Below are 21507 nucleotides of genomic sequence, written 5' to 3' on the forward strand. Positions count from 1 at the left end.
GAACGGGCATAAGATGCAACCACTTGCGACCTTTTTAACAGAAGCTTGTATTGCCTCACTGGTGTCGGTGTTACCGCGCGAAAAAACCCAAGCTGCACAAAAATAGAAATTGCTTATCAGGCTGCGGATTTGAACCACCGACCTCCGGATTGCGAGACCACCACGCTAACCGATTCAGCCACCGTCAGTTCATCAAACGCTGCCTTTAAGGTGGGTAAGTAGAAGCAGCGCATGGCATGAGCCAATCACGGGCGTCCCCTTCCTCCAGAGGAGGGAAAGGGTGTGTTCGCGTGTTTGCTCGCCTGACACCAGTTCAGACCCAGCAGTCAGATGGGGAGGCCGCGTTTGGTCTGTTCTGCCAAAGAGCAGGCTGCATTGAAGGAATGGCAGTGGGAGCAGGTCACGTGTTGTGCGTTTGGCCAAAGAACAGGCAATGTTTGATTGATGCCACCGGGAACTCATTCGAGAAAGGGGTCGACGTTGATGTGCCGCTCTCGCCGTGAGGCGTTACAAAGAGCAGCAGATCCCAAGCTTCGCTTGCACCCCGCTTCACAGCAGTGGAATGGCAGTAACTTTTTTGGCCTCCATCCTTGTGTCATAGTCCAAGCATGTTCTTGCTAAATAGAATCATTCTTGGCAACTAAAGGTTAGTGTTTAAGTGCAATTAAAGCTCGTCATTGGAACAGTCTCCAGGACTTCAGAATTTCACAATAAGTAGAATACCATTTTGTTGGTAAGTACCACGGCAGAGATAGCGACCTATAGGTAGATACTGAAAGAGCCAGTATTCAGTAAAAACTTATAAATGTAAAAAAATTCGGCCTAGTCTAGTTTAGAGTAATTGGCAAGGATACCTGTTTTTGCAGTCTTATTCTAGTGAAGGTTTAGCACTACAGGACTGTGCCAGTTCCATTCCAACTAAATCTGCCCAATTGATGCCATTATAGATTAACATTACTGAATATATTCTGCAATCACATTATTTATTCATGAATTACACTTGCGCAGGTAACATGCATGTACTGTCAAAAAGAGTAGATATGAGAGAGATTATACAGCTAGCAACGCACTGCAAAAATAAAAGGTCACAGAGCGAATATGTTCTCGTTAAAGAAGCATAACATTATCTGCAATGTTGTCAGAACTTCAAAAATAAGTTTTTTGTTGAAAGGCACAACTAGTAAACAACTATAGTAAAAATTTCATTTAAAGTTGGAGAAATAGTACAACTCTTGGCATTCCGGGGAGTTAAAAAGAGTGGAATTAAGAAATCTCAACTTTGTCAAGTAGGAATGAAACGGAGGGCCCGCCCCATTCTGCAACTTTACTGTGGACCAGTGTACGCCAACATGGCAAGTAAGAAAAGAAATTTGGGTATTTCATGGTGCGTGTAGATCCATAGACTTTTGTTCCCAACGGTATCTTTTGATGACATGCCCAGGCTTTTTTTTTCTAGTCACTTGTTGCACTTTAATGCGATAAAATCTACTTGAACCTCTTGTGGTCGCAAGATCCGCAGGCGAGCTCGTTCCCTCAAACGGCTGCCACCACCCAGCCTCTACTCAACCATATCTTGTGAACATTATATACATTTTTTTTTGCCTCCTAGCATTTTGGGTGATATCCTGAGTGATGAAAACAAGCACTTCATAAAATCAGCAACATCTATCATTACGACAGATTCATAACAATAGTGCAGCCACTACATTGTTTTAGCTTTCCATACCAAATAAACTCACTGGGTCTGCGTTAGTGTGGGCAGGGGTAAGCTTGCACACGTAAGTTTTTGGTAACATTCATAACAAAGCAAACAAGCTTTCAGGACTATAAACCTTTGAGTCGCATCAGCTACGTGGGAGCAAAATATACATTCAAAAAACAGGAAAAATAGGCACAGTGTTATGTGCCACTAATCCTTTCCTAAAAAGCTGCAAGAATTTTAGGCGGTTTTGATAGAACTATAGCATGGCACAAAACTGATGGTGCTGTGCATTTGGTCACTGCAAGCAGCTGTACATTGTTAACCTCTCTGGCCAATCATGTCTGCTGCAGAAGCATCCCTAGTATGTCTCCCAATTTCAAGATACTTGATTTAGTGCAGTATCACTCTTTGTTGGCCTTTTTATCAGACTGACGCAGAAGTGGGAGCACTGTACACTGTTCACATTTTCTTTGTGCGCAAAAGATAAGTATGGGTTGCATTCACCACTAAGAGAATGTATTTAATGCTGTTCTTAAGTTTACAGCACATGACACGGGTATTCATGACAAATCTGTGCATGTCACACAGACCGCTGAAATTTCAAATGAAACACCACTTTCCTCCCTCTCGAGAAAGCGCCACACCCAGCCAGAGTCAAGGCAACACAAATAAAATAGTCTTAAAAGTGTCGCTCGCCATGACGCATTACTTAGGTAAATCGCCCAATTCAGAATGCGCAATGCCACGGTGGAAAATGTGCCATGCAACAAAACCGGATAAGAAAAAAAAAAGCGGGTGGTGCTAGTCACGTGAACCCGATGTGGTTCTTTGGCTCATGTATGTGACAAGGCGAGGAAGGAACGTCTCTCGCGGAGGCTACTCGAGGCAGAGTGTCTCTCTGTTGGCAGTCATGCTCACCTCATGGTGGTGTGGTAAGAGGGCATTCAATTTCTGCTGTCTCCTCTAATAATAAACCAGTTTAAAAGATTATTTCTGTAAAGAAATGCCAGAAGTCTGAAGTCGTTACTCCAAACATTCATCGTGGATATGAAGTCCAATGCATGTGGAACTGTCGAAAGTGGTTCACTCATATTCTTCTCATCTACTTTCAAGAAATTTCACACTAAATTGATGTAGACCTCTGCATTGTCACAAACAGCAGGAAGCAACCTTGAAGTCTGTTTTGAATTCCTCATTAATGCATGAAAATCCACGATGCAGCAGCCAAGTAACAGTCTACTACACATAACTCCATCTTCACCTCTGCGTTCAGGCAATAAAATGCAGTTTTTACCATAGCGAGCATGAGATGTTTACTTGGAGATGCAGCTCTTAGCCTGTCTACGTATGACTGTGATATTTAAAAAAGATGCCAGTTATTTAAAACTATGTTATTAAAAAAACATCTTTCATGTTCGAAACATGCCTGTAGGCAATAATAACCAGCTTGAAAAGTAATTATGTCCCGTGGCTGTATTCGGGTCTCAAGAAGCTTTAAATTGCAGTGTAAACTAATAGCGTCCTCGATCACTCGCACCGGGGCGCCTTGCTGCGCACTTTAATCCTCGATCACCGGAAGCGCACCCTGTTGGAGCGGTTTTCCATTGCCCCGTCTCGCACCGAGAAAATCGGCGGTGCGCCGGGGTCTGGCCCGATAGCTGCGGATGCTCTGGCCTGATAGCTGCGGTTGCAATGGAGTTGACGGAGTTAGCCAGTGGAGATGTCGGCAATGAGAAAGGAAGCGCTGCTAATTGCTGCAATCGATGAGCTTTTTTCAAGTTCTTCGAACAGCGAAGACGGCATGCTTATCGACCTCGTCCAAAAACAATGTGGTGAAGAGCGGCCGAAAGTGGACAGGTTCGTTGAAAGGGTCGCCAGGATTATTTATAAGATCCATTGATGTTTGCTTGCAACCAGGTATGTCGGAGCATGCAGTTTGACAAGGTTTGAGCGCTTGCCGCAGATGCTCAGCACCTGCAAACAACAAAATGTGCGCGCGCGCGCGTTCGCGCACGTCTTGCGCGCCAGGGGCAAAATAGCGCTGCATGCAAGCACCCTGCAATGGGTGCAGTTTTGTCCTCGATGTTGACCCTCCGCAGTGCGCCACCACGGCGGTGCAAGGCGCACCATTCTGGTTTCAGCGCAACCCCGGGGCAAGGTGATCGAGGACGCTATAAAACTTGCTAGGGGGCCTGATGTAAGGCCCTCAAAAAACAGGCCAAACAGGGGGCTAAATGTTTCTTCGATAGGATAGAAAGTTTGCGCTGGAAAGTTAACACCAAATATAAATGAAAATATATTACTTCAGACTTACCACCAGACTTTCACAATTCGAGTCTTGTTCTCCAAGGTGCATTGCCATTCCGACTTGTCCAGCTAGAGAGAAATGCAGTTCGTATTGCCTCCGCCAATGTGTTGCACATGCACATGTGATGAACTCTACAAAATGAGAGCAGCATTGAAGATAAACTGAGCAGCTGAAAGTGCACGCACTGTTTCTTCTACGCACAATATGGAAACTAAACAGCAGGGGTAAATTTCGTTAGAAGATTTGCGTAACACTTCATTCCCGTTCATATTGAAACATAAGTCGACTCTGAATATAAGACAACCCCTACTTAAAGACATCGCATTACAGTTCCCTTTATAATGGAAAACTACATGTTCTATAAAAAATTGGGCACTGAAAGCACCATGCCCCGCTTTGCATCAATTGTTTCGCTTAAATCTTTTGTGTACCCAGCAGAAATTCTAGATTCTAAGCATTTGTTTTAAATGTAACGAACCTCGTCAAATTTGGTGCAGTGGTTGCCGAGAAAAACGAATACTCCGTTTACATGTATTTAGATTGGAACACCCGAGCTAAAGCTTCCTCTGAAACGCGCCCGCCACGCGGAGGCATTGCCGAGCCCGAACCGAAGGAGCAGTATGGTATCCACATTTTGTCTGCTGGAGGCGCCGCCAAATCGTACTAAACAAAGAAACATTGCGTACACTTAGTACACGTACAAATTTCCTCTTTATAGCGACAAGGTAGGGGACTGTGGCTAGCAGTGGCAGCCGGCTTTACCTATGCGCCGCCAGTCTGGTTTCTCAGACGTGTAACGATTGCGACAGTGTACGCGGCGGAAAAAGCACCTGAGACTCCTGCAAGACCAGACAAAACCTTGCCTCTGTGCATTATCTAACTCCTTCTCATTACCGTTAAACAAAACTCGAGAACGCAGTCAAGAATTTCGCATTGAGGTGAGATAAGCAACTGTTCAATAACCAGAATAAATACGTCCACTTGCCTGTCTGTTCACGCCAATACCGCAAGCTCTATTCAGAAGCACGAGACGGGCGCTGAAAAGTGTCGAGACATTTCACTCGGCGAAATTAACCGCTTGCATTTGCAATGCAGCGAAAAATCAAGTGAACGATTAGAGTGTATTAACGATGTCGACGATGCCGTCGGCCATTTTGGGAAGTTTTAGGCGTGGATCGGCTTGGCTATTAGCCCCAAGAACGAACACGAGCGGCGCTACGAGCGCCGCTCGCGTGACGTCAGGGCACGGACTCGCGCCTGTCGTCTGCTACAGTTCGGGCGTTGTCCGGGCGCTTTCTGCGGTGTTTTCGTTTGTTCGCCCTCGTTCTCTCTGCTTGTATACTTATGGTGGTCGTCTCAAATATATTTTTACGACGTCTTCCTTTGAGAACATTTATTCAAAGAGCTAATTTCTTAGACAACAATGCAGCTCTCGAAGGCAGCGCTACAGTGCCAGCCGAAGCGACGCAGACCAGCCCGTTGCGGGTTTTTCATACGCGGATAGACAATCGCAAAAGCATAGCCTATAGGAATCCAGTTATGATACCATACCTGCCGCGGTGCAACAAGTATGTCACAAAGCTGGCTATATATGACTTCTACAGCAGTCACGTTGATTTTATTCCGCTAAAACAGGTTTGCTCACGACGAGTAGTTCATGGTATAATATCGAATTTTTGCATTTCCTCACAGAAACGCTCAGCAGTAGCATGGGGACTTAACTAATACTGGAGCTTAGATTCTACACGCCTCACTTGCTTCTTTACCTGCTTGTCAACACTAGGCGGTTCTTCACGTGTTTATTTTTTATAAGCGGCGGAAACTTGAAGTAAAGTTAATGAAGGCTTACAGCTATTTACATAGTACAAATAGGAATGTACCAATATATATTCCCTTTTCCGTGCTACACGTTCAACTCACCTCTTTAGAGCACGTTTGTTAATGATTAATAATGTTTGTTATGTTCCTCTTTTTTTGTTTATGGTACCTAGTGTATATCATTTATTTATTTCAATGCCGCAGTGTGTTTTGCATTGTTATTGTGGAAATATTTCACTGTTCTTTCATATATTGTATAACTGCAATGTTTTATGGCGACTATATAAATGTAATTTATATGGCGCTTGATGTGTTACCCCATGCAGCCATATTGTACCTAAGGGGGTGAGGTTACCTCAAGCCGCGTCTGTGCGGCTTTTTTCCCTCATCCACCTCCATTTACCACTCCTCTGTACATGTGTGTGTGTAAATGGAAATTAATAAATCAAATCAAATCAAACTCATTTGAGAAATTTACTGGTGCTTGTTGCTTGAGGAATATACATGACGAATCTGTTTGGCGAACTGACACAGGCTACTCGGCCCAATTTTTTTAGTGAAGCATGCCTGCTGGACCGCATAGCTGCAGCTAGAAAGAAGTCGAAGCGTCAATGACTAGTAGTATGGGACATATTCAAGATATCGAAATTCCCCCGGTGGAGGGTCAGAAATCAAGTGAAAGTATATGCAAGGCTTGTGGTGCTTTCTTTATGAATGTTTGCGATTGGATTGGAGCAAACTTAATTTAGCCTGCAAGGTTCTCTTTTATGTACCGACGAAGCGAATTGTTATCCGTTTGTATAATTTAATAACGCTGGATCGAGACATCATGAGACAGAAGGTGCTTGAATTTTCCTTTTGTAGGCAATCTAAGCTGCGGTGTAGTAGCTCGAGAATACTTTAGCCATTCCAGTTGGCGCTGTAAAAAAATGCTTTATGGTTTTAATTCAAAGTTGTAGTGAACTGATGGCTTTCGCGATCATAGTGTGCCTCGCTATACGGACAGTCGATTGCTACCGTTACGTGATCAGGGGTGTGCCATATTGTCGATAAAGGCTACTGAGGGCCACTATGAAACATTTCATCACTTTCAATTGAGTGGCTCTCGATCTTAACAATGAAACTTTTCTCTCAGGTGATTGCTACTATGGTGTTTGTGAATTAACTATGTAAATACTCTACATGACGCGCCGTCGTGTTAGCAGCCATGAGCAATTTGTTTTTTGGAGGCCTGTTTCAGAGGGGGATGCAAGTAGCAGCAAACTTTTTCATAAGAAATACGCGCCTAACTATTTTTTTACGCATTAATGAATGGGCATATTTGAATAGAACAACACACCAGAGTAATAGGAATCATGATGACAGCTTCACTGGGCAGTGTCTTTCTAACATCGGATAACATGTTGACGCCAATTACCAAATTTTTCTTCCACGTAAAATGCAATGCCTCGCATAGCTAAATACTAAAGGAATGTTAAGTGTTTAGCGAAGCATCACACACAACTTCGCGCGTTGAATTTACAGATATTCTTTTTTTGTCAAAATTTACCGATAGACACGGCGCATATATGCATTGCAAAACCTAGTAGACCCCTTTAACGCTGCTTAGCTTGCGATATCCAAGCCGCAAAGTTTCTCGACTCACACGCTTTTGAAGAAGAAACTGTGGTTAAGGTATGGCAGCTGAAAGAAGCCGACGTATTCTTCAATACGTACGGCTCGAGCCACCCATACCCCAAGCATACACGAAAGGAACGAGCGCGCGCGGCAACCAAGCGAGCCAGAGCGAGCGGCGTCCTGGCCGTGACGTAACTCGCGAGAGGGCGCCACTCCTAATTCTCGCCGCTAATAGCTGCGCACAATCTTTGGAAGCGACCTTTTTTTGTTGTTGTTGTCGCCAGACGAAAATCGCTGTGTTACTTTTTTTTTTACAGAGAAGATATGTTTATACTAAGGGTATGGTGGCTAGCATACACTCTTAAGCATAATTACACCCTTTTGCCATACAACGATAATTGTCATCTGCTTGCCCACATTTCCTTTCTTTAATGCGGCAAGCCCGGTACTTTTCAGTAACGAACGGCATGCGCGTTATCAGAATGACATAGCATTCCCGACAGGAAAGTAACAGGCAATGCTATCATGCTGATAACGCGCGTGCTGTTCGTTACCGGGCTCGCAGCGTTAAATAAAAAAACGCATCAAGGCAGATGACGATTATCGTTGTGTGGCAGAAGGGGCACTCGAAAGGGTGTAAACTGTTCTTTGAGAGAATAATCGTCACTCTTAATCTAAAAATATTAAGTGCAATATTATGGCCTTTTAAATAATATGTACGAACAATTTACTGGATGTACATGTTAATGAAACAGGTCTATAGTTACGTCGAGTATAGAGCCAGATTTGTGCACAGGTATTACTTTGGCCCTTCGCCAGTCATCAGGTATCACTGAAGTTTCCAAAGATCGCCTGTAAATTACGTGTAAGTATCTTGACGTCCAAACTGCATGTTTTTGCAAAAATGCATTTGATATAAGATCACGGCCACAGGGTTTCTTTACATCCAGATTTTGTAAGAGTCGAAAAATTCCTTGTTGGTCGATATCTATTTCAGGCATTGGATTCTCGAACTGATACTGTGGAGAGGGACAGTTAAAGGTAGTTCTGTTAAATACAGATTGAAAAAATTCATAAAATTTGCTTGCTATGACGTCAGGCTGAAGAACTGTCCCGTTCGAAACAGTAATCTGCGATACAGTGTGCCGCTCCCTCGATAGGTAGCGCCAGAATTTTTGTGGTTTATTCGTCAGGTAAAAAGGCAGAGTAACAGTGAAAAAATGCTCCTTGGCCATATGGATCTTATATTGTAATAGGCGTACAAGATCTTGAAGGTCACGTGTGGTTTTCTTTCTGCGCTTCCTTTTAATTTTTCGTTTTAAATGTATTATTTCACGCGATACGCAAGGATGTTCTCTGTTCACTCGTTTATTTCTGGAGGGAATGTAGTTTTCTTCACAAAAGTGCACAATACGCTTAAAACGTAACCGTAATTAATTTACATCATGAAGTAATGAAAACTGCAGAAAGCAGGCGTTTAAATATTCTGAGATAGCATTGTCATCCGCTCTTGAGTAATCCCTGATAACAGCAATCGATGGCTTAACGCGTTCACGGTTTCCTAAAATTGGACAGGAGAATACAATCATTTTATGGTCCGAAATGCTATTTTCAACGTTTAATGTGTTATTTTGAAATAGACTGCTTACGAACATCAGATCAAGCACAGAACATGACCGACCAGCTATTCTAGTCGGTTCGGAAACTAGCTGGTCTAGAGAAAAGGTAAATGACATGAACAATAGAGATTCAGCACTTTTTGCGTCAAAGCTGTTGTGCGAAAGATTAGACCAATTGATTCCTGGTAAATTGAAATCACCTGTGATGATAATATTGGAACATGAATTAGTGTGTTGTGCAATGTAAGTGTGCATAACGTCTAGGTATACAAGGGGTGCATTCGGAGGTCGATATAGGCCACCCAGAAATATGCTTTTTCCATTAAATGTAAGTTTACACCATACGCTTTCATGGTCAGGTACGCTTTTAAAACTGTGAATTTTATGTTAGATCTAATTGCGACAGCAACACCCACCCCCCCGCGATTCTCTGTCTTTCCGTATGAGCCGATAAGGTGGAAACACTTCGGAATCCTGGACGCTTTCGTGAAGCCAGGTTTCCGTGATGACTATAACGTGTGGTTGATGGGCTGCAACTGTGCTTTCAAGTAGGCTGAACTTATTGACTACACTGCGCGCATTTTGTCACGTGCAATCACGAGCTGCTGAGCCAGCGTGTGCAGAAGTTATCGGTTTAGATAGTTCACTTCTTCTGTCCTCACACTCATTCCATATGAAGGTTTTGCCATTTATTTTTAGTTTATCAAATGCCAGAGATACCTTTGCCCCTTTCGCCTTGTCACTTACTGCAGAACGCCATAATTTAGCAAGTGTGTCGCGTACTTTCTTTGAGAAATCTTCGGATATTGAAATCTGGGTGTTTTCCAGCTTGAAGCAGCTTGATAATATTTTGTTTTTCTCAGCGAAGTTGAATAGCCTGATAATAACGGGGCGTGTCCTTTGGCTTTGCTTTGTACCGATTCTGTGAACTCGTTCTATTGAGTTAACTTCTATTCCTAGGATCTTCCTAAATATACCGTCTCGCACTTCTTCTTCAAGTGTTTTAACATCTTCAGCAGAGCTCTCTCTTAATCCATAAATTACTAGGTTATTCCGCCCACTTCTATTTTCTAGATCATCGACCTTCGATGCCAGAAATTCTACTTGCGTCATGGTAGATTTACAAGATTCCTCGCAGTGTACTATCTTGTCTTCGCATTCTTTCCATAATCCCCTTTCATTCTCAATAACTGTCATTCTTTCTTGCAAATCTGCAACTATTGTCTCCACATGCTTGATATTTAAAGACAGTTGTTTCAGTGTTTTGTTCGTTTCCTCTTGTTCTCTTAGAATGCGTTTCATTCGTTCCCGTTGCGAACATTCATCTGAATCAGAGTCAGGGCTTGGATTTTGTTCAACGTCTCCGAATATTAGTAACATTAAGCGGACAACATTAAAACAATCCCGCAAAATATCAACACAGCATTGTGGACTTGGGAGCACCGTTAACGTTATGTCATTGTCTTTAGTTGAAGAGACTAAATGCTGGTCACTAACCTGTGCGATCAGAAAAAATTTGATCAGCATCCGTACTCGTTCAGTGCTTCCAAGTCCACTGAAGGTAACGTCGAAAAGGCTGCTGCTTTTATCCGGGTGCCATGGTGTCTCCGTCGACGTCACCGTGCTGGTCAGATGGTCCCAGTGCAGTGCACGTGGTACAGCTTCCTGCGACTTGTTTCGTCCAATGAAGCCAGCAGGGCAGACAGCCAGAGGTACCAGTAGATAGGCCTGATGCAGTGCATGCTCAGACCCTGCGTCGATGAATCTGGTCCTCGACAGCACGATCTCTGCGATCAGAAAAAATTTGATCAGCATCCGCGCTCGTTTGGTGCTTCCAAGTCCACTATGATATATGCAACTGAGCCTGTGTTAAATAATAATATGCAAGATAACAGATCATAATTGTATACTGGGAGTTATTTGATACAACTGTATCACAACTAGTTTCCATGTAATAACATGAAAATTTCTATATGCATTTGCGCTTAAAAACTCTTATATCCACACTTTATCCGTAATTGTATTCCTACACCAGCCGCTTCCGTGCCTGTCTGGGAGACCGGAACTTTGTCAAGCCGAAGAGAATTCGGTTTTATCCCAGCTCTCCCTTTTTCACCTTGTATCCAGTGGTGAAAATAAAAATGATGATGATGATGATGTAGCAGAATATGTTCACAGAAGTGAAATGCCACTGTACTGAATTTTGTTAAACTGAAAGGCATTTGCATTGGGTTGAACGGTGTTTTGATGGGGGATATAAAAAACTTCGTACAGCTGACTAATTTGTTCAAGTGACGTTCAAGTGGTAGTTTACTGTATATTGGTTTTCTTGGATAAAAAATTTAGTTGGAAACAGTGCCTTGTATGTCCTCATTTTTTCTTAAACATTGCTCGATGACCAAGAGGTGCAAAAAGAGACCTTTCTATTTTGTCTCTTCCGACCTAACTGGCATTTGGCGAATACCTCTTGCGTGCGGGAGAAAGTGGGGGGGGGGTTATATTGGAAAAAGTTTGGCAGTGTCTGGCTCCTCCTGGGGTGGTGTTAGAGGTGTGTATGAACCACTGCTTCGATAAATCGAACTCAGTACCTTTTTCTCAGTACAAGCATTCGTGAATGTTAACTTGTTATTCCAGCAGTTTAAAAAATGCCTGCATAGGCCCTGTATCACAATATGTCCCAAGCCTCCTATTTTTTTTTATTTAAGAGGACTTGAAAGCATTTGAACTTCAATGTTAATGAAAACAATGTTACAACTTTCAATAGCAAGGGATTGTTGTTATCAAGACTCCACAAAATGATGCAAAAAGAGCTGTTCTGCCATGAACAATTTCCAATATTGTAATTCTGAGAAGCGGTTATTAAGTTTTGAGGAGAAAGTTTGTTGAATGTATGTTCCAGCTTGTAAACCGCGCACAAACTATTTGAGGGCGGTAAGAAGATTTTTTATTGTTTAATATCAAGAGTTGACGAACAGCCACAGTTCAGCAATGTCATGTGTTTTCTCATTTTGAAGAGCAAAAATTATTTCAACATATCTGAGCTATCAACCCTCAATAGTCATGACATTAGCCATTAATCAAGTGGGGGACCAAGATTACAATTTTTATCCTGTTGGTCTAATAGGGCGATGGTTCATCTCAATATCCCCACTCACCAGAGGGTTACAGGATTGGGACACCACCTGGGCAACAAGTAGGAATAAAATTAAGGCACCGACTATGTGGGCAATGAAGCTATGAAGGGATGGTCAGAACATATGCAGTAAACATTATCATGGTACCACACCTATTGGTGCTGCTGCTGTCTTGCCCGCTGAAGAGGGGCAATCCAGTGGTGATAGTTTTGTAGACAGTGCCATCGACATCATGATGATTTAAAAGTCTGAAGTGGTATCATTATGTACATTATTCACATAGCCCAGTGGGTCACTGGACAAACTATGACTGTTTCCCAAACAGAAGATAAATCAGTCCATGCTTGCATGGAGGAAAAATTGCACAAGCTTAGCAAGAGTCAATGACACGAATGCAGGGAAGTGAAACACTGTGGCAACAACAAGGCAAAGAAAAAGAACTGCACGAAGCACAGAGATCTAAGCATCGTGCCAGTGCTGCTAGAGAATTGCTCACTCAATATGAAAGTTCAGTTCCAATCATGCATACTACCTCTTGGTTTAGCTTAAGGATTGCTTACCTCAACAAAATAATGCCTCTTGTCACTCTCAGTTGTCCCCATGAGTTTAAAGCAGTCTTTCACAACCTAGGCTGAGAACACTCCCAGGAAATGTTGTATCCTGTACACAAGCCATGCAAGTTCCTGTAATATTTGAAGGATCCACATCTCACAGTATAACACAAGGTTGTGAAGAAGACAAAGGCATATTGAAATGAGCATGACAGCTCACTGCCTACTGGCAAAGGCTTTGCAAAATGTTTACAGCAATAATGCATTGTGGTGCCTCAGAACCATTGGGATTAGCAAGATTCCACTGTAACTGGAATGAGAAAATACTGCGTTCTAATTGACTTACAGTGCAGTGTTAAGCACGACAGGAGCACTTCATTAAAGCATCAATGTTCTAATCGATTTTCCTCAAACATGTTATGGTACGACTTTTAGTGACTAAGCAGCATTTGTACAAAGGCACCAAGCTGGTTTGCTTCAAGAAGTGTCTTCTGATCTATACTTTGAGAAAAAATGTTGCACTTATTGCTGGTTCTTTGGCATGCAAGTCTTAAAAAAAATGGGATTAGCATGCATCTTACTCAGTAACAGAAACTTAGCAAGTGGACCTACTTGGCTTGGACCTTCAGGGTGACAGATAGATGGGCATTGACATGTACAGTCAAAGACATAAGAAAGTGCCTGGGACCTCCAAAATCGTTCGTAATACCGGTCACATCGTTGTAAAGATTGTACACCACACCGCCGCCAACAATTGAGCTGGCTGGACATGTTAAAGTAGAGAGAACCCTTATTCTATGAATTAAGGGACACTTAGTGAAATAGGTCACTAGTATTTTTGTTTATAGTTTGTGTGGCTGAATGTGCGACTAACATGTCACTAACCTTGCTCAAGTTTAATGTTATTGACGCATGCACAGCAGGAGTTGAATGACGATGACTCGCCTTCCCTTTCTTCTTTTACTCTCTTTATGCCCATTGCGAATTGTATATATTTGTGCACGCTTCAATAAAGGTGTTGTCGGCAGTCAGTGCTCGTTCTGTGTCCTTCCTTGTCCGTGTTTTTTGGTGCTGTTTTAAATATGAAACATCTTTAGTGGCTTTCTTGATGACCGACGCCGGAGTTCTACGGCAGACATCCGTTATCCTTGCCTTGAACTAACCTGACTCTGTCTCAATTACGTAAGCAAGATCATTCACATAAATAACCCCAAAGAAAGAAATCGAGTGGAGAGAGGTCACATGACCTAGCGGGCCAATTCACAGGCCTGTGCCTTCCAATCTATTGCGCATTGAAAGCCGCATCCAGCCAGTTTTGTGCTTGGCTGCTGCTGTGTGCGGGTGCCCTATCTTGCTGATACCACAGAAGCGGAAGAGGTGACAGCGGGACTTCACAGAGAAACTCATCCACCACTCTTTCAAGGATTTTGTTGATGTAACACTGTCCAGTGAGTATGTGATCGAAGAATGTGGGACCGATTATAGCACCAGCATAAATTCTGAATCACAATTTGGGCAACTACTGGTACTGGTGCCTATTGCACTTCACACAGCGTGGATTGGAGTCCCTCCACTTGTGCGCATTATGCAAATGTACCTAGGTGTTTCGGCGAAAATTGGCTTCATCTGTGCACATGATGTTGCTCAAAAGGTATGATGACTCATGGGCTTTTGCGAGAAATTTAAACGATTCTACGGGTCCCTATCTTCCAAGCATTGTTGCTGGTTAAGGTGGGACGGGTGAAAGGCTGTCATTTAGAATTCTCCAAACTGACTTGGAAATTGGTACCTGGGCGGCCACGTTCTGCATGATAGCGTGAGGATTTGAGGCCATAAATGCTAGAACATCCCTGCGTAGGCTAGGACTCAAACATGGAGTCTTCCGCTGGTTTGTTGAAGCTGCCGGTTTGTCTCAGGTTTTCACAATTTCTGATGATAGTCGATGCATTTGGTCTACCGCCACACTTCCATTACTGATATACATATTTGTAGTCTTCCTCTTGTTGCCATTTGCAGATGCCAAGGCGAGGATCATGCTTACCGGGTGCTAATTAGAGAAACACATGGCAAATGGGATGGAACAAAACGTACCTTTAAATCTTTGCACTGACGTCAATTCACTTTTGTGGTGACAGGTTCTGTAGCAAAAAAAAAACATTCGTGCACTTTATCTACGCTAAAACAACAGCTATCACAACTATTTTCCAGGTAACACCAAACGAGACGTGTTACTTCGGCAGGGATGCGGCAGATAAGGCATTAGGTCGATCACAATGTTTTTCTTTATTTCCTTTATTTCGTCCTGGATTACTCAGAGGGAGCATGTTCGAGGGCGCTGCTTTATGATGCGAGTGGGAGCACAGTCATGTAGTATTCTCCATATTTCACAGGGTTTTTTTATCTATCATAAAAAATTAGTACACAATTAGTACGTCGCTGAAAATATCGCAGTTAGGTGTCCCTTGGCTGTGCCTTTAGATGCCTCATTTATCATTTGATAATTAGGATAGTACATGTCGGCTTAGATAACTAATTAAATGACCAAATTAAATCTGGAACGAAAAAATTACTGGCAGCTACTGCAATGTACTGCAAACAATATGCGCTAGGTTTTCTTCGAGTAACGCATTGCTCTCTTTTTAAATCTTGGTGCATTATAATTAATTGGGACACTCTGTATATATTTACGTTTGCATGTAAGTGACAATGTTCCCATACGTAATAAATGTTGTAAGTTATTAGAAATGTTCTTTTTTTCATGAGTTGTTGACATTGCTTACTGTAAAGAGAAGCAACACCGAGACACACAACATTCACATGCATTTCATACGCCATGGATAAAAGAGTCTGCTGACGGGATCAGTGAAGTTTATAGGTTTCATTAATGATCAAAAAAGCACGCAAAACAATTTGAAGCGTCGTGAGCTTACAACAACATATTCATTCTCTAGACATAGGCTATCCATACCGTTAGAAATAATTCTTAATTGGCTGCCTCCATCTCTTTCAAAAATATTATAAACTTTGTCTTGTGTGTATATTTAAATATATTGCATATGTGCATGGTGTTTACAGTGGAACTTTAAAATAATGTTGAAGTGAGAAAGTACGGATAAGGCAGCCACCGCGAGTGCTTCTGATGGGCGTGTCCCCCTATTGTCAGGATTTGAAGAAATAAAGTGACCCGCCGTGGTTGCTTTGTGGCTATGGTGTTGGGCTGCTAAGCTCTAGATTGCCACATCTAATCCCGGCCACGACGGCCGCATTTCGATGGGGGCGAAATGTGAAAACGCCAATGTACTTAGATTTAGGTACATGGTAAAGAGCCCCCCGTGGTCCACGTTTCCGGAGTCCCCCACAATGGGGTGCCTCACAATGAGATCGTGGTTTAGGCACATAAAACCGCATAATTTAATATTCTTTTTTGCAGAAATAATTGAAAATATTATTTAAAAGCCGTTCAAGTCCGCGCCAACAAGGATGCAGTAAGCTATTAGCCTCAGTAAAATTTCAAGGGAAAAAGTCGAGGAAAGTGAAAAGAAACCTCAAATGATGTGGGTGACAAAGCACTGGTATTGGCACTTTAGGTGTGTGTGTGGGGGGGAAGGGGGAGGGAGGCTTCGGCTTCGCCTAGGCAAGGTTCTGACTGGTGTTGTATAAGTCGCAGGTCGCTTTTTAAGTCGCGACGATAGATTGGATTTTTTACAAGCACTGCTCCAGGAGGGCACATGCAACCAAAGGCCTCAGGAGAGGACCTGAGGGCACCCAAGGGGTAGTGGGGAGATCAAAGCTGGAAGCAGGATGGTCCGTAGATTGGAGTGGCGGAGGCCTAAGCGTGCTGGACTTAAAATAAATATTATTACGTCCATCCGCCAACTTGTGACGCCAAGACTTCTGCAATAGCAGTCAGAAGTTTGCCGTTTAACATACTAAGGCAGCAGCGGAAGCGGACGAAGGCACAGAAACGTGAAAAAAAAGACCGCACGCTACAAGTTAGTAGTATTTTAAAGTTTAAGTGATGGCAATTGAATAACGCGCAACTGAGCCCTCTCGAAGCGTTCGACGCATGGAAACATTCGCGAGGACGGTAAGATACCAGTGTGACAGAGGCACAAGCAAGGAACGAAAACGCACACACAGGGCAAACTGTGAAAATACTATATATTTTGCTATATATGTAATATATGCTATATCTATCAAGTGACTAGTGCCATGCTCTAAGCTTCAAAGGTCGCAATGCTTTCGCAATGAAATTGTTGACAGTGTGCGCCGTGTGTGTATCTTGTGTTCTGGCTCACTGCTGATCGCGATCACGCCCGATCCTGATCGAATTTCGCGGTCGTGATTGCCTCCTTTGGACAAAATGAGCGAGAGACCCAATCACAGTCGAGAATTTCGATCCGGATCGGTGCCGATCGCGATCAGAAGTATACGTGTGACACTGGTAGTGACAGGGCAACGCCATATCATACTCGCCTTCACGGGAGACCACTGACGAAACGACAACAATCGTTCGCGCCAGTGCACTGTGCCAGCAACACCCAAGGAGACGCACGAGGAAAACTTGTACACGACGCACGGAACGCCAGCCGACACATGGCAAAATGCCGCCACGCCAGGCACGCCTAGGGACAGAACGAGCAAAGAAACTGCTCCTCCATGGTACCTAGGCAAAGGGAGAAATTTCGGGCGCAAACGCCCCCAGATTTTCTCTCTCGCACCCGCTGAAACGACTAGCCAATCCCGTGAACTGGCGTTTCCTCTAATGACCGTCTCGTCATGTAAACGGCGTCGCATCGCCTTTCCCAAATGCGCTTGGAAATGCGATGCGCCACTGTCGCATTCATGTAAACGGGGCTAGTATTTACATGAGAACGTTACAGTTCAACCTGATAACAATTCGGAGCGTTCAATAGCCCCGTTTACATGAATGCGACAGTGGCGCATCGCATTTCCAAGCGCATTTGGGAAAGGCGATGCGACGCCGTTTACATGTAGCGCCTGAACTCTCGCGAGAACGTAGCGCCACATGGTGTCGTATAAGGGAAGTGCAACCGACTTCCGGTGCAACTGGTTTCCGGTAGTAGGCCGAGTGCACGTTGGTGGTTGAGTGCCGAGAAATAGACAGTGTTAGTTTAGCGTACGCAACTTATAGCGTACGCTATACGCTATAGCGTAGCGGATGCAAAGCCACGCACGTGTATTGCAGCTTTAGTTGGCCAGCGAGATCTTCGGATCTCAGAGGCCACATGCCGTCGTTGCGGCTATTTTCCCACTCTAGCGATAGGTAGCGCTGATATCTCGAAAGTTTCTTTCGTTAGGCTTCGACTCGTTCGAAACGAGAAGCGATCTCGAAAACACCACAAGGGTATCCCTAATACTCTGTCGTCGAAGCGGCCTGAGACTAAGCGAAAGCCGTTTACACAATCATTTGCTGCGAACGAAGTGCATTTTACAAAAGCAACGCCAAATTCAATTCGAAGCGGGCAGCCGGGACCGCCGCCATGTTGATGGCTAATTCCTTCCCATCATTCCTAATGCGACGATCCTGCGTATAGTGAACTCACGACCGGCTTTATTACTTATTATTATTATTATTACTTGTTAATAAAGCCGGTCGTGAGTGAACTAGAATACTTTCTAGTGGCGCGAGCGGCGAGGCGCCGGCGAGCCGTTTTCTAACAGACGCCATGGGATGGCGCCACCGCAACTTTTCATAGGCACAGGAATTCGCGTAGTTTTGAAAAGGTCGTCTGTCATCTTGCGTTTTTCATCTCATTTACTAATAAGAATCACTCATTTATTACTTCTTGCTGTTCTCCGCCTGTCAGTTACAGTGACTAGGCTTGTTAATTATTGAAACGCGTCCGAAAACCACGTACCTAAGCAAGGATACAACATTCCTACTGTCGCGTCGTCTGCTAAACTCCGACTTGCAGAGTGATTTTTTGGCGCAAAACACCATCGCAGAATGACAAGCGGTCAGCATGACATACAGAGCAAATTATTTGCGCGACAATTGCTGTGGTTTGAAGATCAAGACCCGAAAGCAATGCCATTTAGTGTGTGTACTCACAGCCATTTATTGTCCACACACTTTCAGAAGTAAACCGTTTAAGCTAAATTTTATGCGGCATTTTGAGCTCATATATGGCTCAGAGAAGTCAATGGTCTTGTAAATATGATCGATTTACCGCTATGATGTGAGTTTTGGTGTTGTTTTTGATGTAGTAATAATTATAAAATTGATGTCACAGCTATGTACACATGAACACCATATGAAGCTTTTATTTACAACTGACTTCAGTGCAGAAATGATCAGAAAAAAATCTGGTTTGCAAATATCCACAACTTCCCTGCCATTGCCTTGTTCAGCACCTACTCAATTTAAGGTGCTTTGACGCCTGCCGCTTGCTGTCGCTGGCTCGATTAATGCTCTTCGTGAAAAAATGCAGACGAGTAGTTAGGTAAAATGCAGTTATTTCTGCAGCTATGGTATGAGCGTGCTCAGGGCATCCAAGCTCAGTTTGCTGCTTTTGCTTAGCAAGGTCCAAAACATCAAGCACACTTTCAGAGTGCAGCTCTGAAAGGCTAAAGCAGGTTGTGAATGACTCTTCGAGGTCAGCCACAAATTTGAACAACTTGCTTGAAGGGTAAAGTAACCCACCATTGTCCTTTAAACGGACAAGCTCGGCCATGTTTAAATTGTCCGCTGCCTCCTTGGTGAGCAAAAGAAGGTTAAGACACCTTTCACAACCCGTTTTTAGAACGCATTTTCGCGCGACGTAACCAGCAATGTAAAAGGTTAGCCTGCGGTCACTTGATGCCACAACAATGGAAGAATGGTCAGGCACAGCTTTTGGGAGCAGGGCGTCGGCTGCATCCAAGTTTCCGGCATCGAGAAATCTGTCAATGAGTTTCTCCCTCCCAGTGCAAGTGTCCTGCTCACCAGCATCTGCATTCAAGAGTGAACTTAAAACAACAGGCTCGCAGTTTCCTCTTGACACAGAGTGTGCAAGATTGCTGAAGCTGAGACAGTTCACTGTAGCAATGAACTGCTGAGGTGTAGGATGAGTATTGCATCCCGATGACTGTCTGACGATGCCAAAAAGATGTTCCACGGGGTCTTGGCTCACCCTCCTTCTCATTACATACTTGAAACCAATGTGTTGAGTCAAGTACTTCAACAGCGACAAGGTACTGCATAGAGTTACACGCAGTCCAGTTACTGTGGACTGGCTTAGATAGCCCCGCTGCCCATTTGTGTGGCGTTCCCACTCTGACAGAAACGACAGAAAAGAATTCAACTTGTCGGCCGATGCAGAGTTGGGACGCAGTGCTTCAGCTGGAAAGCGTGACGTCATGACTTGTATAACACCATGAATGATCCTGCAAGAGCAATGTTAATGTTCAATTTCAATCACACTTAGCTATTTAACTTATTTACGACACATAAATAATAAAGCGTTCAGTTAGTCATGTGGTCGTGCACCAGTTCACTATAGCACACTGCATTAAGTGAGACTTGTTGTCAGGCAGGCTAGTCCCAGTTTGATCTAGGCTGTGGTTTAAGGTTAGGTTGACAAAATAAGGCATTTTCTTTGTACCTGGAGTAGTGGAGTTATCATTCTGTGATATGCAATACTTACTCAAAAAAGTGCACTGTCGCTGTTATGCTGCCGCACAGAGGCTCTAACTTGGCTTTTTGCAGCTGAAGCCCATGAATTACTTTTTCACTGAAGAGCTGGAACGCCAAGGAGACTCTCATTTTCTCGAAATTGTTAGGGTTCGTATGGCTGGATGTGATGCCATGCATGGCCTGCAGGGTAACATTGCTTTCGTCCAGCTCCACAGCTTTTCGAATAGTTCGCATTGTCACCTGCAAGTAAGGCAAATCAGTAATTATTTACTGCCAGTTAGAATGACTGGAACAAAAATGACCGAAAACAGTTAAGCATGCCGCTTTGGCAAATACTTACTTGGCCCTTTGGTGTTTGGAAATCCAAGCACAACAGCCGGTTTCGAAGGCACTTTTTGAGCTGAGGGAAGTCTGACATGAAGAAAAGTTGACGGTGCTCGTCTACAGGATGTGGTGCACTGCATTTAATGTGGTCCAAAGACGCCTTGATGCCCATTAATGTCCACATCCGTCGGTTCCAACTTGCTCCGTCTGATGTTACGAAGTCAACCTTCAGCCCTGCTTTTTCTGCCAAAATTATGGCTTCAATCATGATCTTCGTTAAGGTACTGTCGCAAATGTTCCCTCTTGTTGCAAATGCTGCAAGAATTTGGGTCCATTTTCCAACAAACGGTACGAAAACCAGAACCATTCCGTGATCGCATGGTGTGTGTTTGTCCTCAGTCGATAAACTTGCCGAGATCCACGAAACCATCTATGTGGCCAGCCGTTGTCACAGAAAGATGCTGAGAGAGCTTCATCTCATCGACAATAATTCCACCGTGGCATGCATATTCATCCATTGTGGCCGTCTTTTCACTGATGACTTTGAAGATCTTTGGGCAGAAACCAAACCCTGTTCTGTAGGATTTCAAATATTTGCGTAGAGTTGTTTTACTAGGGAGTGACAGTATCGTTTCCTTCCTCAGGTGCTCATAAAGCCTGGCACTCCTCATTTTCATTATGAGGCACTCCAGGACTCATTCGTTAGAATACTGCATGCCTTTTGTGATTTTTCTTGAAACAGATTTAAACATGTGAAGTGTTGCTTCACGCTGTTTTGGAGGGAGACTTTCTATT

At 43.6% G+C, this 21507-nt stretch overlaps 1 protein-coding gene across 12 annotated transcripts in view; it reads right to left on the reverse strand.

Moving 5' to 3' along the window:
- Positions 1 to 17373, reverse strand: part of LOC139052281 (uncharacterized) — a 42616-nt gene extending 25243 nt beyond the window's left edge. For 5 of the 12 annotated variants that reach the window (XM_070529363.1, XM_070529360.1, XM_070529361.1 and 2 more), the window contains exons 1-6: positions 17226 to 17373; positions 14841 to 14887; positions 12759 to 12881; positions 12351 to 12446; positions 10562 to 10851; positions 4017 to 4078 (exon numbers count right to left, since the gene is read on the reverse strand). In XM_070529363.1, the coding sequence (XP_070385464.1) occupies positions 4017 to 4078; positions 10562 to 10851; positions 12351 to 12432 (434 nt within the window). In that variant the 5' untranslated portion in view covers positions 12433 to 12446; positions 12759 to 12881; positions 14841 to 14887; positions 17226 to 17373. Of the gene's footprint in view, positions 1 to 2583; positions 2696 to 4016; positions 4142 to 10561; positions 10852 to 12219; positions 12247 to 12350; positions 12447 to 12758; positions 12882 to 14840; positions 14888 to 17225 lie in introns of those variants that run through there. The other 7 variants (XR_011509818.1, XR_011509817.1, XR_011509820.1 and 4 more) reach the window with 6 other exon arrangements.
- Positions 17374 to 21507: the final 4134 nt, after the last annotated feature.

Source organism: Dermacentor albipictus, unplaced genomic scaffold (assembly GCF_038994185.2).
Source record: "Dermacentor albipictus isolate Rhodes 1998 colony unplaced genomic scaffold, USDA_Dalb.pri_finalv2 scaffold_21, whole genome shotgun sequence".
NCBI lineage: Eukaryota > Metazoa > Arthropoda > Arachnida > Ixodida > Ixodidae > Dermacentor > Dermacentor albipictus.